The sequence below is a fragment of the Poeciliopsis prolifica genome, unplaced genomic scaffold (genome assembly GCF_027474105.1).
Source record: "Poeciliopsis prolifica strain line A6 unplaced genomic scaffold, Auburn_PproV2 SCAFFOLD005, whole genome shotgun sequence".
Lineage (NCBI taxonomy): Eukaryota > Metazoa > Chordata > Actinopteri > Cyprinodontiformes > Poeciliidae > Poeciliopsis > Poeciliopsis prolifica.
Window position 1 is genome coordinate 18,303,302 of NW_026562380.1, and position 17,557 is coordinate 18,320,858.

The window sequence follows — 17,557 nt, forward strand, 5'->3', positions numbered from 1 at the left end:
TTTCTGTAAATCTGCACTCGAGATAAACTAAAAGATGAGAAGTTTGGAGCCATTCATTGTGGAAATTAATCTCATAATGATTTTAAATTCCTAATGACTGAGTTTATTCTGTTTCCAATGTCAAATGATTTCAAAACAAACTTCAAGAGCTGCATGTAAAGTTTGATGTTACTTTAACTTTTCTCTAACTCCCTCTTAGTAAAACCTATTTCCAACAGCACTAATATTTCTTAAAAGTTCCCTAGCAAGTTGTAATTTGACCTTTTTGTTGATATCAAAAGCTTCTGGCATAAATGTGGTTGTACGCTTCAGCACACATCTTAGCAAACAATCTAAATTAAAGCCACTAATTCTGCTATCTTAGCTTGGTTTCTAATCATATTTTAAAAACGAGTTGAGGTGAGAGCCATTCCAGAAATTCAAAGTCAGTTTTACTGACCCCAAATCCTGTTATAATGTGTTAGGACAACAAACTGTGTTTCAGTTTTTAACCATTTGGCTCAACATGTCCTCCGTAAGAAAAGATAAGCTAGAGTGATCAAGAATTTTTCAGGAGCAAAAAAGTAATATTATAAAAACAATAATTCTGCGATATAATGTCCAGTCCTAACAGGTTGGGAATCAATGACAAAAAAAATGTGCAGTATGAAATTAAGATGAAGCTTTTAAACAGGGGGTACACCGATAAACATCCAAGTTTGTGAGGGAGTAAAGTTACTGTCTCCCTCTCCCATGTTCTTCATTCCAGCTGTCAGGAACCTGGTATGGCTTTGATCTTCTGTCATCAGTCAGGCATGCAGAGACAGAGGCAAAAATTCAAACTTGTCTGTTTTTTTTTTCTTTTTTTTTTTTGCCCTCTCCCACGCTCCGTGCAGAAGATATTGGCTGACCAGTTTGTCTCTCCGAGTCTCTTTCAAGGCATAAATGTGCTGTTGTTGCTAGCTTTGACGTGTACAGGAAGCGACAGCGTCAGTGCGCTCAGTTAGCTCGCCTAATGCTTTCTGTCCCACCGGCATTCTTTCAAAGGACTTTGAGGAGTCTCAAAGGTCAGAGGTCATTTGCTGAGCTCAAGTGATGTGACTTGAGTCTGAAGTCACATCAGGCTTCATCAAGGAGTATTCATTGGAGATTCATGAGCTGCTTTTATTCCCTCCAACAGCACTGCTTTCAGCAGATTAGTGAATGGTAGAGATGTTCACATGGACATTTTGTTGATCCTACTGAATCAGAGAAAATGTTTGCGAATACTGAGTCTGAGTACTCATCATTCCTGCAGAACACAGTTCTCATATGATATAAATCCACTATTGGCACAATAAACAAAGTGAGACAGGCAGTGAGAAGTCTATCTGGAAAATAGGGACAACATATTATTTCCACCTAAAATCTTCTATTAAGGCAGTGAAATATAAAAATTATTAGCTGCAGTCCAATCATATCTTGGCAATATTGCTTAAAGTGGCATTGCATTAACAAATATTGTCCAATCCCCCTGTGAAAATAAAAAAGTAAATACTTGTCCGATTTCTAAAATATAGATTTTTCAAATTGGAGAACTGCATAAATATCAACCCAATGGACCTACAAGTCTGAGTTAGCTGAAGCATGATAACTACTAAAATACACACTGGATGCTGGCATTAAGGGCAGGAAAAGGCCTTGATAGTACATAGAGACCTGAACTGTAAGTGTTATAATTCTGTTGGCACGTCTGGGGTTCGGAATAAAAATGGTGATTGCAGAATGCCACCGATTAGATGCCCAGATGACCCCAAGCCAATAATGAAGGCAGGTGATGGTTTCTCTTTAATCAGCAGGTTACAATTACTTCACAGACTGGATCAGGTGGATTGAAATGTGAAGGTGTGTGGTTCTACAAAGAAAATGAATAAATACAAAGTACAATCCACCATGAACGCAGATACTCATTTACAAGCATATTATAATCATATTATTTGTCTGTTCAATTACTATTAAAGTTAAATAAAGTAAAAGAAAGCAACTAAACATAATATGGTTTCCCATTTTAGAATAGAAATTAACTTAGCCTCGCCTTCGCTTATTCTAAAATAAAATCTAACAACAGAAAATGTTCAAAGTACTAAAATATATATATATAACGCCCCTCAAACATAAATACACTGCAACCTATCATTCATATGGAGGCACACTTGAACAAAATCACAAAACCACCCTCAAATACCACGTCTGCTGACCTGCACAGCTTCTCAAACAATGTTTTGGTATATGAAAAAAAATACTACCCACAAACGACCTCGCCACCTGGTGGCGAAGCTAGGAACAACAACATGGCCTTCAGAATAATCTCCTACCAGATATTGAGATCACAATACAGCAAGCATTAAAACTGTAATGAAGATTGTGGTTTCAATAATCGATTCAGTTTTCCATAACACAGTTCCTTGCTCCTCATAGCCAATTTGTGTCTGCCTCACCACCTCTTCACCGCATAACATGATACACGGTCTCTCTTTCCCTTCTCTTAGCATCTGGTTCATTACCTATGAAATAATATGCATTCAAATCAATGAACTATATGCAGTTATAAAATAATAATAATAACTAAGTCTTTGGGTTACTTAATGCTCCACTCAGCTTTGCCTGTTCTCTCCCTGATTTTGGTTAGGACCAGTTCTACAGGGGTACTGGCCCCTTTTGACCCTTGTCAGTCAGTTTCAGTGTCAAGGTTATCACAATTGTAGATAGTTATGGTTGAAATGTCCATGACTTTGGACCACCAAACAACAGTTCAGTTTTTTTTCCCTCTTTAGCCGAGGTAAGACGCTTCTGATGTTGTCTTTGGTTCTGGGGGAATGAGACGGTTGTTTGAGAGACTCATCACTGCGTAACGGCACTCGATGCACCAATTCAGTTTACTCCTTATGAAGCTCCCACAAATTTGTTTTAAGAAATTTTGCTAAACAGTCCTCACAAGTCTGCGGTTCTCCATATTGCTGGTGGATATTGTCCTACAATTATATTTCTTTCCACTAACTGACTATTTCTCAAGGCATGAACAACCAGCTTCTCTGGCAGTGACCTTTTCTGGCTTCCTCTCCTCGTGAAGGATGTCTTGACATCTGTCCAGGTGGCAGTCTTCCCCTTGAGCCAGACTGGGAGACCATGTAGAGGCTCAAGAAACTTTTGCAGATGTTTGAGTTAATTAAATGATTTGGTGTAGCACAGTGACATTCCAATAGTTAACATTTTCATAATATCAAAATTTTCTGGGGTTCTACTTATCTGTAAGCCATAACCATCAAAATTACAAGAAGCAAAAGCCTTGATATTTTCCACTGTAATAAATCCACATAATACATGAGGTTCACTTTCTGAAGTGATTGACAAACTATATTTTTTATATTCATATTCTATTTGTTTTTTACATGAATCTTAAGCGTAACCACAACACTCCACATGAAGTAGCATGTAATGATACCCACTAACCAGAAGGTGGCAGAAATAGCACAAAAATATGCTCTTGTACATTCAGTGGTTGACATTTCTTTTCTTCATTTTACTTAGTTTTTTAAAAGTTGTTTTCATCGTACTTTTCACGATGAGGTGAAAAATACTTAAAACTCACATTTTCAATGACAAATGTCCACTCCTTGTCCTCAAACTCTTCCGCATGGGGATCCTGTAAAGGTAGAAACAGCAATCATCAATATTGATCCATCTGTTTGATGGATCAATATTGTGTACAACTTACACAATATTGGGAATCCAATAAATGTGTGTAAGAAAAGTCTAAAACTGGAAACTGCTTTATTGGTGTTCTGCCTCAGTCTTGTGGGATACAAGTACTTGAAATAAATAAGTTCTGTATTTTTATATTTAGCTGAGCTGAGCTGACATTTTTTAGAAATTTTGATCATTTGAGACAGAATAATTCAAGAAGCAGATACGTTTTGTTGCAACTTTAATTGTATGCATCCGCAATGTGGTCTGGGGGTCCTTTGTGGTTCCTGAAATGATTTTGTCTGGCCCCTGATCTCAAGCCAGGAATGGTAAAAAATAATTGACCCAAACAATTTGGAAAATGTCTGTTTTTCTCTTAATAAGGCAACAATCTAAAGATCTTTTTATATTTTGGATCCTTGATGACATACTGATTTCATGATAATTTTGTTTATTGTTAAGCAGGTAAAACTAAAATTTCCTCACTAATTTTTGCATTATTAATTTCATGAATCTTGTGGGCCACCAGTAGATTAAATTAGCCAGTTGTGGCCCTCACGGCACTAAGTTTGGACACCAAATCTAAGTCCAGATTTCTACAAATCTAGATCTACAAATTAATTTATTGGAAAGACCTAGTCGAAGTACAGATCTTACTATCAATAGGAATTCTGCAACAATTCTTGAAAACTGTTATTCAGAACACAATCAACCAAAAGGTGATACACAGTTACTTTGCTTATTCAGATTCTTATTTGCATAAGCAAAGAAACAAATTTACCATCTTTTCTCTTTCACCTTAAAATGATGTGCTACTTTGTGATGATCTGGTCACATAAACTATGTGTTTTCACATAGTTTACATTTTTTTGGCTTCATCTTTTTTGAAGAATCCAAAACAATTTGAAATACAGAGGAGTTGACTGTATTAGCAGACCACTGGGTTTTCCTGCTGGAGTTTCCACCTCTCCATGCACTTTTGGATCTCAATCTTTGTTTTATAAATAATACTAATGAATAATACCTGAATATTTGAAGAAATATGTATAGTTTTTTATTTTGATGCATACACTGCGTCCAGTTTTATTTTCTGGTAACATCTGTTCCCACACAGAATTACTATGCAATAACAATAGAACAAATAAATGCATTTCAGGCAATAAAATGTGTATTTTCTCCTTTGGCAAAGGAATTAAACTGTATCTACATTTTTTTCAGTATATTTCTAATATTGCATAAAACATGTTAAAAGGTTAAATGAAAATCTGCAGCATGTGCCAACTTATTTACGCGATTAATCATTTACTCGTTGGAATAGTAATAAAAATAATTGGCAGTTGCAGCCCTAAATTTTTTCACAAAAAAATTGCAGATAAACAAAGAATCATTTAACAAACTTATGTTGAAGTAATACATTAATGTTGGTGAGATATGGTTGCTTTTCACAGTTCAATAATCATTCTCCATCAGTGTTCAGATCTTTTACCATCAAACATTTATAAATACAAACAGGAGGTGATTCTCCTGTTCTGAACGATCCTCTAAACTCTATTATTTTATAAGCACATAAACTGAGCCACGTATCAACAGCCTTCTCTCCTGCCTGCAGCGCTGCTAAATATAACCAGCAGGTAGCTAAACACCCAATTTCCCCATCTTTGTCTTTATTTACCCATTTCGATGAAGAAATTCAGTTTGTATTTTTCCGTGTTTATTTTTCTTGTGCGTCTGATCAGCTATATATTGAGAAGAAGCAGATGCCAAGATGTAAAACAAACAAAATTGAGTCCTGCAAAAACATGCCGAAGGCTTCCCACTGACTGCACCGCTTGTTGACACTTCTGTGCACATTCTGCCGCGCTAAGGTTCGTTTTTATTTTCAGCCTTTCCTTGTGATTTACTAAAGTTCAGCTGAGGATGTACGCTGATGCAAATCTAGCAGCTTTTGAGCATGATACAACACTGCTGACTCAGCTGTTCTCACTGCTGTGCCTTAGGCCAGTCAGAGCTATGAATAAATCTGCGAAAGACTGTCTTCATTTATTAAAAAAACTAATCAAGTCATTTCTATTTTGTAATGCAGTGCTTCTCTTTAAAACATCTGGGGCCTGTGCATTCATGAGTTTTCACACTAAAACTTGACGTATGGAAAAATTTAGAAAAGTGCGGCGCACAAAAAAAAAAAAAACAGATGCAAATACATAATTGTACTGATGAAGGATAGTTTCATAATGTAAAAAAGAAATCCCAAAATAAAAAAAAGGAAAAAAAAACTAATTCATACAGGAGGTTAAATCCTTTTCTCAAAATGTTGATATTTCACATATATTAAAGGGCTCGTTTAAGTTAATTGAGTGATTAATTGATTTATTGTTAATTGTGACAGGCTTATATCAAAGTGTACATTTCAGTTTATTCGCATGAAAATATGCAATAAGATAGTCATGAAAATGTGAGGGTGTATTTACTTTTGTCAGATGCTGTATTATGCTTCTCCAATAAAATCTGTATTTATTCATAGGCTTATTTGACAATGTTACCAGGGATACCAATAAATGTTGTCAGCACTGAAGTGTTGATGTTGGGCAGCTTGGTGAGGGCTAAGAAATGAAACAGGACATGGCGCAGAGAGCTGGTCTGTCTGGCATGTTTAGGTAAGCCTGGAATGTACTTTGGATTAAGGAATGTTGCCTATAGATAGTTAGATGAGCAATTATAAAACAAAAACCCTGGTAAAAAATGGACCGGTGTAAAAACATTTTCTCATATTTCCAACCACAACTGTGGCTTACCTTAAACAGAGTGACTGTAATCTCAATGTTCTCTGGTACAGGCCACACTACAACTCCTCTGTATGGGTTTTTGATGCCAGGCTGCCAGCTGTGGGACTATGGCGACAGAGAAAGAGAAGAGAAACAACAATGCAAAGAGGAAATTTGAGATAGGGTTTTTATATATAGTCTTTAAATGCCATTTAAAATATATAAATCACCTACCTTAGAGGATTTCCGACGACTTCTGCGTGTCCAAACCACCACCAATTTATCTGGTTGCCTGTGGGGAAAAAAAAAAAGGAGGATTACTGGAAAACGAAAAAGATTTATTTTATCTTTGGACTTTAGAGCATAAAACCGTATCGAGTCTTCAACTAAATGCTGACGTACAACAGAAGCGGATCCTCAACTAAACTTTCAATCAAGAACATAGTCTTCTGCAGAAGTATTCATACCCATTTGAACTTTTTTTTAGGATTAGAATAACACTGACCATCTCTGATCTTCCCACAGTTTATTTTTAAACTTAAGTCGGACAATGTGCTGCTTTCAGGTGGGCTCACAGCTTATTATTTTGCCCCCAAAACCATAAAAAGTAGTTCCCACGAAGTCCTTTACCACCATCCTTCATTTCATATAAGCAGGTGGTGCTAATAAATCTTGCTTTTAAAAGCTGTGTTTATTATTCCATTTTCCAGCTGCTGATCCACCAGAGTTCAGCTGATCGGGATTGTGAAACGTTCACAAGCAGTGCAACGTCTAAATAGTGTTATCAAATTAAATTAGATTGGAGCATCTATTTTGCAGTTATTCACAAGGCCATGCTACTGTTCTTTGGATCGCTGTCCTGTACTGATGGCTGGATGCTCTGCAGGATTTTTAGTCCCAATCCCATCATTTATATCAAGTCGTCCAGCACAAGATCATCACATTACCACCACCATTAATGACTCTCATTATGATGCTCTGTTTCAAATTAATAATATGTGCCTACATAAACTTTTACTATGCAGTAAAATTGTTCTCACAAAAAAAGAAAATCAAAAACACTGAATGAAACAAGGGAACGATAAAAAGGTGGGGAGGTTAATGTTGTGTTTTATAGATGCATTATTGTACTTTTCTATCATCTCAATTTAAAATGAATTAGAACCAGGGTTTGTCAAAGAGTCGTTCAGTTACATACATACGTTGGGAACGCAGACATTGGCCCGTGCATGAGCAAAGGAAAGTCAGAGTGGCGAGCTTGTTGATCAAGTGTGTGAGATTTAATCACATCCATGACAAATAATCTTTTGTTCACAAGGATATATGCGCTCGCATCAAACTCCATGTACACTCAGGCTAGGGACTCAAAAATAGTGCCATAATTATCAGCAGCGCAGAGACTTTTTTCTCCTTGAAAGACTGGTAGCCCTGGTGAAACCTCTTTCTTCTTATTTACTGCTCTACAGAGAAATTAGATTGCATTTGCAACCAAATTGGTCAAGCTTGTGGAAAACTTTAAAAGTAGGACATCTCTTGGCCGTCTCCTTGCCCCTTATGAATGAATGCCACATTTGTAATGCGAGTGGCAAGTAATTGAGTTGGCAGATTCTTCCACCTGAGCTTTGAATCTTTGTAACTTCTCCAGATTTACAATGGGCCTCTTCGCAGCTTCTGTGATAAAAGCTCTGCAACATGCCTGGCCTGACAGTTAGTGTGGATGGACATGTTTTTGTAAATCTGAAGTTGTCTGTCCATATTCAGATGACAGACTGAACAAAGCTCTGCTGTGTATAAGGTATTAAATATTGTCTAATATTCTAATCCTGTTTTAAGCTTTCTCGCGACTTTGTCCTTGTCCTATCTGACGTGTTCCTCGATCTTCATGGAGAACATTTCCCAATGTTGTCTCTTTGGCCTTCACTGAAACACGCCACCTTGGTTTTAGTGATGCAACCGTAATACCGCAAGTGTCACTTTTAAGAGAAATAACTGTTGCCAGCTGAATTTACTGCATCTACATGAACCCTTAAGTCATCAACTCTCAAACAATGAGACAGTGTACCAGAGACAGAACACAGAAAGGAGAGCGAGCAACAGCAAAATGACAACACAAGGAGAGTGACAAAACAATTTCAGCCTTGAGGAGAACTCTTCACAGAGAAACTATTGTTCAGCGACACGCTATCTCAGAGCGTAGACACAAACAAATAACAGCCACCCGGTTTCCCTCTGTGCAGCATTTGCTGTGCTATGAGAAAAATGTAAACCATTTGTCTGAAGGCTAAATGATTTCACATCATTTCTGAGTTTCTCTCCAACTTCAACACAGCAAAGTCCTGAGAAAGTCCTATCAGTAGCAACTCTCAGAAAACCTCTCTCCCTTGGGTCGCTTTGAACACACCACTCCCACATGGGCATCTCCTGCAATGGTGTATCCTTTGGTAAGTGAACCCAGAATCATAAAACCAGTGAGTGAGAATAACGATGGCGAACAGCTCGGAAAAATCTCTATATTATAGCTCAAGGCATCCCAACTTTCTGTCTGCATCCAGGGTTTCCGCAGCGTTCACCAACTCAAAACCCTTTGTAAGAACATTATGAATGTTTAAGTAAAAAAAATTTAAAATCTATGTCACAACAAAAGTTTACAAAGCATTTTTTTTTCTGAGCTGTATAAATTCTGGGTATTTTTGTGGCTCTTGGCATCAGCTTTGTGCTTCTCATATTGTGTATGGCTCCCTACAGCCTTAACCCTCACAGTACCAAGCTTTTTGTTGGGTTTTTTTGCACAAAATGTAAACAGCGTTATGTAAGTTGGCAACAGAAGTGAGCAAATGGCAAAGACGAACATTGACCAGTCAACTGTTGATAAAAACTACAGCTGGCTAGCATTCACAGCATTAGCATTAGATTGCAGTGGCTACAAAGGCAAATAAAAGTCCAATGAAAGCTGTTTTACAATTGTTGGGTACATTAAAATTAGGGGGAAGGGCCCCCATGAGGGGTTGGACTGGCTGGTGTTCAAATCATCATTTAGATCTTGATTTCATAGTATCGAATGTCCTGAGTTGATATGCGCTTCACATTCAAGTGGTTTTAATCCTCTGGCTGATGTGATATGTATAAGGGTCAGAGGAAAAATGTTAATAAATTGGAAAAAGGTCAAAAACAAAATGCAGGGTTTCCTCAATAATTAGACTGACTTTAAAATATAAGAAATATGGTTTAATACTTTATTCACATAAGACAATTAATGTATTTTAGAGCCCAACCATCAAAACTATTCCACACATACAAAACACTATATGACTGAAGGTGCTAGCCAAAATACAGACACGCATAAAGTGTGTGTCAAATAACACAATTTCAGGCAAAAAAAATAAAAAAATGTTTGTGGTTAAATACTTGAAGTTCAGTGGACAGTAAACTGTCAGGATGGTTGAAAATGCAGGGTGTGTCAGGAAGTTGTGGCTGCCCTATCTTTCCTGTAGGCAAAAAAAAGAACCGCAACATATTTTATAAAAAAGCAAAAGTCAAGATCAAGGGGTCGTCTACTTAAAGCAGACTTGTCTCTTCCAAGGCAAATGTTTCCTCCTCTGTAGCCTTTCTGAGTTTGTCCAACATACACACACAGATATCAGGAATAGAGACATTTATATCCAGTTTTTTTCATTCAAGGATTCACCGAAGATGCCCTGCGGTCTTTAGCATAAACCTCTGGGAAATCATCAGAAACGCTGGGCAAGCAGCTTTAAACCAAAGTGCTACATGTTAATTAACTGTCTTCAACTAAAGTGTGTCCGACATAACATCTAATATATTTAAGAACATCTGCTATATACATTTTATAATACTGCACAAAACAAGCAAAATATTATCAGATGATTTAATTTATAGCATACTACACCCTTTAAAAAAATGCATATGATACCACACTTTGACTATTAAATGAGCAATTTGGTACAGTTAGCTTTTGGAGTTAAATCCAAATTGCTTATGCTAACAAAAGGCTCAAAAGACAATACATGTCAATTATGTACTGGCAATTTTTTTAATTTGAGTTGTTTTTGAGTTGAGTTGGCTGGTTTTTAGCCAGGTAAAAACCAGGCCCTTGTTCCAATAGTAAAAAAGAAATCTATGTAGAGTGACCCATTATTCCACTGCCATCAAGCTATTTTTTTTTTTTTTTTAATAATGCATCAATGTTAAAATTTAGGCTGATAGCGATGTCCAGTATCAATATTGCTGGCCAATAATTGATATTATATACATTTCTCTACCTTTTTATATTTATCTGCCATTTTGACACATTTTTGGGGGGGGAACGAACCACAACAAAATGGAAATAAATATCAACCAAGTTTTGTGTATTGGGCTAATACAGATGTTAAAAAAATATTGCCAATATCTGCCGATACCAATATGTTAAATTTCTAACATCGACTGACACTGATGTTAGTGCCGATACATCATTTATCCTCCAAAAATATCTAAAATATTAAATACTGGAAAACAATTGATCCTGGAACCAGCTAGCTATCAGCACTGTGGACGACTAATACTGCAGAGGTCACAATTGTCACCGGACACCGGATTTGTTGTTGCTCCAACGTCTAAAAAGGCTCAAATGCAGTGTCAAAAGTTTCATCCAAAATTCCTTCACAACCAAAAACCTCAACTCTGTGCTATCACCTGGCAAGGTTACCATCGGATGGTGCCAAAAAACCTGTGCTGAAGAATCCGTTGAGGCCGTCAGATTTGAGTAAAATAAAGAGCCACGTCGAGCATTTGGCAGGGAGCGAATTATCTGGCAGACAATCCTATAAACGCCTGCCAATGCGAACACATGCTCAACAGAACTTAACATGTCAAAGCCTGACGTTCGCTGGTAATCTCCAGTGAAACAATGAGCCATCCAGTGGTATGAGGAAACTAAGGAATTTACTATGCGCACACATTCGGATTTTGCAACACTGGGGGGGCGGGGAAAAAAAGGAGCAGGCAGAGATTCATCGTTTTGCTAAAAGCATCCAAAGAAAAATCAAATGTTGAAATATTACAGTGCACATTAAGAATGTCTCCATTTTTACTGGGTCTGAAATTATAATGGCGCTTTTGACAACCTCTTTCTCTTCACAGTTCTTCACCAGAGAGTTAAGAAAATATTTACTACATAAATCAAGGATTTTAATTAGATGGCATCAAACTGAAGTTGAACATTGCACAAAGCAAACCTCAAAATCCACCCTTTGAATTTTAAAATTATACAATATGATGTCTATAAGTTGGTTGATAAAAATGTAACTCTTGGAAGTCTTTCAAAAATAACAAAACATTCATATTTTTAAAAATGTTTTGATTATTCAATGACAGGCCGTCTCTATGTGATCTCTGCCAAGAGAAAACAGAATAATTCTCGAAGTGCATTTGATTTATTCACACAATTACATGCAACCAGAAAGAGACCAAAATCAATGACAGAAAACCATCAACTCTAAGACTCCTAAGAAAATTGCCCAAGTTATGATTAAAAATTGTATTTATTGAGGGAAACTAGCATTTAAATGTGGGTAAATTTTATAAACCCACAAGTCAAAGTGGCCAATTTGTAATTTGAACAGATTTGTAGTGTTCAGTTCCTAAAACTTGTTGGGGGAAGCAATGCACCCGACCTCTGTCAGTAGAAGAGAAACTGTATTGAAATACAGACTTACTCTGGTGATGCCATAGTTTGTCAGTGGTTTGTGGAGGTAACAAAAACCACTAAACGTCTTCAAAAAGTGCAAAGGGATGAATATAAATTATATTTTGAGCATTTCAAGTCAGATTTTTTACAGAATTAAGAATAGATAATCAAAGGATATATTGATTAACAAATGGGCTTATTTTTTTTTATTTTACAGACAGAACACAGTGTATTGGTACAAATACAGCTTGTTTTCAACTTAAACTTCAAATGCACACCCGATAAAAAAGTGTCTCACAAAGGTTTTGAGTTAGCCAGGTAAAAACCAGTACAGAGGATCTGGTCCCTTGGCTGTAGAAAAATGATTTTTCGCTGGGGGCGTGAACGCTGTCAAAGTTTTAAATGTTGCCCAACTGCTAACGTTTGTCCATTAGCAATAAATGTCACTCCAATTTCCAGTAAGCTAAAAAAAAAGCTTAATTTCTTTTGCTGCAGGTGGTGGTTAAACACTAGGGGCACTTAATTTCAGAGGAAAATGAAGAACTGTAAATCTGATCAGACTAAAGCAGGCTACAGAGAACAGATAAAAATGTATTCTTCAAAACTAAATTTAGCAGGAATTCCCACAGAAAGTTGAATTTCATTAGCAGCATGAAGCAAAACGAAAGAAAATCCAGATAAATTACCCGAAACTTGCAGTGAAACAACTCATCAGCCAACCTGACTAATCCCTCATAAACAGTTATTGATAAATGACAGGTATGAAAGGAAATCGATACTTGGCAACAATGTAGGCTTCTGCTGTGGACTGACCTTTTCAACATAATCATTGCTGCAGAACCCACTCTCTGACTCTGCTGCATCACCACAATGAGCATGACCAACCTTGCTCAAGCAGGTATTAACTTTGAGTATCTAAAAACTCAAGGACAAACAGAATCAGTCCCGCTGATAAACACTTCTCTTTTACTCATCATGTCAGATGTTCTCCACAATTCTTAGCACTTCAATCTAATAAGTTTTTTAGTGTATGAACTAGGGTCTAATATTGTTGAGAATTTATCGTGAAAAATTTTTCATGATAAGAATTTAGACTTATCATTGTCATAATAAATTTCATCTATTGGTGGCAAAGAAAGAAAAAACACAAATATTAGTTTTACTTTTACAAACTGGAATTTTTTTCCCCCCAGTTTTTGATTCCAGAAATTAAACAGTTGTGTTATTTTTCAGGATTTAAGAGCTGCTAAAGCTGAGGATGGTGCACACATTTGTGATGGAAATGCAGCCTGTGTGTCATAGCAGTTATGGTCCCACAAACACAAATACTGCTCTTGAAAGACATTCCCATTCATAATGCGATTCTTTAGAACACCACACATAAAGAAGTGTGATTTATATCTCTAAACTGCACACAGTATATTCAAATTTAGTGGTATTTGTTGACATTTTTATTGAACAAGCAGTGGGGAAAATAGTAAAACTATCAATTCCAAACATAAGGACGCATTTTTTTAACGTCATTAATTGAAGTTTATCTTTTAAAAAGTACTCAAGAGCAGCTGCACAAAATCATTATACTTCATTGTTAGTTAGAAAATTATTAGATGAAAACAACGTTCAGAATGCACACAATCACAAAAAAAACCCACTTCTTAGATCTCACAGCAATAGCATCTAGTGCTGATTACGTACTGGGGGCCACCCACCCTTTTCTCTCGTAAGAGATGTACATTTTTCTCATTCCATTCTCCAACACGTTAACATCTGTCCCAGGTTGAAGCTGTGTGCAGCCGAGTTACTCACGCCTACAGCAAGCCACTTGAGAATCCGTGTCTGCAGGCTACGTCTTTCTTTTACAAGCCACGGCTTCTCCCTCACTGCAGGACACAGGGCTGCAGGCGGAACCGCAACGCACAGCTCTGTTATCTCCGCCTATCTGCCTCTCTGGATTGACTTTCACTCCTCATGAGTAAAATCTACATAACTCTGAAACAGCTGAGTCGTAGACATCAAAACAGCAGGGCAGAAACAATTAACTTTTTAATCGTTTTTAATCGCGACTAGACAATTAACTTAATCGTGATTAATCAATTGTTAAAATAATGGTCAGCCAATTTAGACATCAATTAATCATTAACTCGAGTATACGAACTCTAAAAATTGCCATTAGTTGAAAGAACCAACACTGTCAGGAGAGTAATTAAGCCAAAACTTTTTGCTTTTAAGATAAAAAAAAAAAAAAAAAAAACTTCCTTGTCTGTAAATGCGCTATACCCAGAACTCCTAAAGTGGCAATGGTTCAATTTCTGCAAAATAAACTTTTGGATAGCTTTTGCTATCCAATTACACATTGAAAAACAAAACAGGTTAATAGCTTTTTAGCTGAAGATGCATCCTTTGCTATAAATTATCAACCGTACACTAAAGAAAATTCATTATTTCATTTTAAGCAATAAAATGTATTAAATTTTAAAGAAGGACTGAATTATTAGTTTATTTGCATCTTTTAATATATTTCTAATAGTGTGTAAAAAAACCAAAAAAAAAAAACACTTAAGTGGTTAACTTAAAAAAAAGTCAGCAAAATGTGGCAATTTTTTATCCTATTGATTGTCAGACTGATCAATAGAATACTCAATAGATTTCTCAACACATGTATCATTTCTAGGGCTGGGTGATATGGCCTAAGATCAATATCATGATATCAGTTCACCTCGAGAACAATAAATGGACAATTACACACAGGATCTTAAAGGGACATGAGTATAGATTACCGATACATAGCCCAAAAAAAAGACAACAAAAGTAAGATGACATTGGTTATTGTCATAAATTTTGGTATCTGTTAATTTTCAGTTTATCGCCTAGGCCTAATCATTTCCTAGAAAGAATCTAGTGTCGAAGCACCTTCTACTCGGGATGTGGAAGAGTCGTCGCCATGTCCAGCTACCTCCACAATATCCAAGTGTCCTTTGAGGCCACATGGCTCAGTGACAGAGCAAGCACACCATATACAGACTCTACAGTCCTCAACGTAGTTGTTCCTGATCCCATTCCTGACCAACTGATTTATGTCTTCCCATTCTTTCTGTCCATTTAATGTTGAATCAAGGCTAGTAGAGCCATAGAAACCTTTTAAAAGTGCCTTTTGATGAGAAAACTTACTGCACGCCAACTTCCAAATCAGTGTTTGAACAAATAAATATGATGGGAACATTGAATATATTAGTTTGCTATACCACTGCTATACAGATTAATAAATGCAATAATAACTCATAAATTGACAGATTTAGAATTTATTTATTCAATTTTTCTGCTAAATTATCATGTACAGCATTTTCAAATGAGCCAGAACAACTGTTTTAAATAAAGATTGTGTTCTATATTTGTTTTATTTCATTTTAAGGATTATTATGAAACAATAGTACTTATATTCAATGTTTTGTTGTGACAGTTTCATAGTGGAGTGTGCCCACACTGACTGAGAAATCGCAACAATATTCAACAGGGGGGGAAAAAATGCAATTTCACAAAGTCAGGCCCATTCCAACAAAAGATATGTCTGCACTCTAAGAAAATTGTTCCCGTGTGTATGTGTGTGTGCTATGGCCACCACAAGTGAACTCATCTTTCCTTTAAAGAGTTTTCATTGTGCTTCAGTGACAGCACTGTCATTACTCACCATTTCTTTGTGCATTCTACCATCAGCTCCTGATATGAAGCCACAAACTGGAATTTGGAGGCATGCTTCCCCACACGTTGCAGTCTCTTCCACACTGAGGCCATGATACTATAGAAACTGATAGTTTCTATGAGGTTTTTATAGGCCCTGGACTTCCTTAACAAAAAAAAATTAAATTAAAAATCACACTAATGTTTATATGTCTCCAAGCATGTCCAACCTGGATGGGCACATGCTTAATGTTCCGCCGGAAACGTGGGGAAAAAAAAAAAAAAAAGGTTGAGGTCCAGAGTGATATTTACAAACTTCTGAATGAATCCAAATGTAAGCACATGATGTCTCTGAGGTACTCCAGGTCTGATTTAAAGGTGGGAATGATCCTGAGAGGGAAAGAGCTCCATAAATTCAAACGGCATGATGAGTGATCCATTGGGTATGAAGATCATGCTTCCATCAGATGATCTTCCTGCAAAAGAAAGAAAATAGCAGGGATGGGCTTTTCAAGGCAATTTTCTGCAATCTGGATGATTCCTACAATTCTCGCAAAACGAATTGAAGAAATGATTTCCTTCCCAGTCACAAAGATGCTTGGCGTGAGAGTGACATTGCACATGTCACATTACACAAGCTTATCGACAACCAGCAGCGTAAAGCGCTTCAATTGTAAGAATGTGTTTGAGAGCGATCCAGCACTGCATGCCGGGCAGCTCTGTTGGGGAGGGGGGCTAAGTATTCACTGGCGCACTGAAACAACTTGGAGTGTTAAAATATGAATATATGTACCAAGGCAGTAAACAGAGACGCAGTGACATCACTCTAAAACGAGTCGAGTTACAGGACTTGTCTACGAACGCTACACTGACGGACTCTATCCAAAACTGGGATTCGTGGAAACATTCTGGGGACATGTATGATATTTCATGGAATGTTTCTGAATCCAGGGAATAGTCTGAGCCGCTGCATTCCGCTAAGCAGGACCGTTCAGGCTTCAGAGCCACTCAGTAAACACTCACCTCCCACTGATATCCGACGCTTTTGAAGTACACCTAGAGCTTAGCGACGGAGATGGCGAGCTGTCTGCTACAGACTAGCAGCCGGAGCAGAGCAGCCTTTTGCTAATTATCTTACCAGCAGCACAAGTCATAGTTTTAGCTAGCCGCGCTAGCAGCAACGGCTAGCTATATCACAACACGGCACGAGCGGAAACCGTTGCCTAACGGTTAAGACCTTTTACACCGCCGGTCAGCTCCGAGTCTCAGGACGGAGAAAGAAGAGGCATTTGTCCGCGTGTGTAGCGCTGCTGCGCAGGACAAAAGTATTCCGACTTCTTAGAAGGATTCCCACCGATAACTAGTGCCAATAGTTACCGATAGTTTGACTGACCTGCTTCTCTGGCAGCTGGTAAAGAGAGGAGAACTGCACCGAGCTTCTGATCAAATTGTCGTCAAAATAAAATTGCTTCCGAATATGTTGCAAGTTATCACTTATCTAATAGCAAAACATTAGACATGAAGAATAAATACCTTGAATAATTAAATGTATTTATAAATAAGTGACGGCATATTTAGGGCTTTATTCTATGAATGTTATAACTACCAGGAAAAACGTTTTATTTTTAAAGGAAGATGATCCTACTTCCGGTATGATTTTTTCATAATTGACTTAACGCAGCGTCTCCCCATCATTTCGCCTACCTGGATGGCAGTGGCGCCACGAAAGAAG

The 17,557-nt window shown here is 37.2% G+C and overlaps 1 protein-coding gene across 7 annotated transcripts in view; it reads right to left on the reverse strand.

The window, feature by feature from the left end:
- ehbp1 (EH domain binding protein 1) overlaps window positions 1–17,294 on the reverse strand; it is a 144,944-nt gene extending 127,650 nt beyond the window's left edge. For 5 of the 7 annotated variants that reach the window (XM_055030231.1, XM_055030233.1, XM_055030230.1 and 2 more), the window contains exons 1-6: window positions 16,849–17,225; window positions 16,138–16,301; window positions 15,836–15,991; window positions 6,699–6,756; window positions 6,495–6,590; window positions 3,608–3,661 (exon numbers count right to left, since the gene is read on the reverse strand). In XM_055030231.1, coding sequence (XP_054886206.1) covers window positions 3,608–3,661; window positions 6,495–6,590; window positions 6,699–6,756; window positions 15,836–15,991; window positions 16,138–16,265 — 492 coding nt within the window. In that variant the 5' untranslated portion in view covers window positions 16,266–16,301; window positions 16,849–17,225. Of the gene's footprint in view, window positions 1–3,607; window positions 3,662–6,494; window positions 6,591–6,698; window positions 6,757–15,835; window positions 15,992–16,137; window positions 16,302–16,848 lie in introns of all 7 variants that reach the window. The other 2 variants (XM_055030228.1, XM_055030232.1) reach the window with 2 other exon arrangements.
- Window positions 17,295–17,557: the final 263 nt, after the last annotated feature.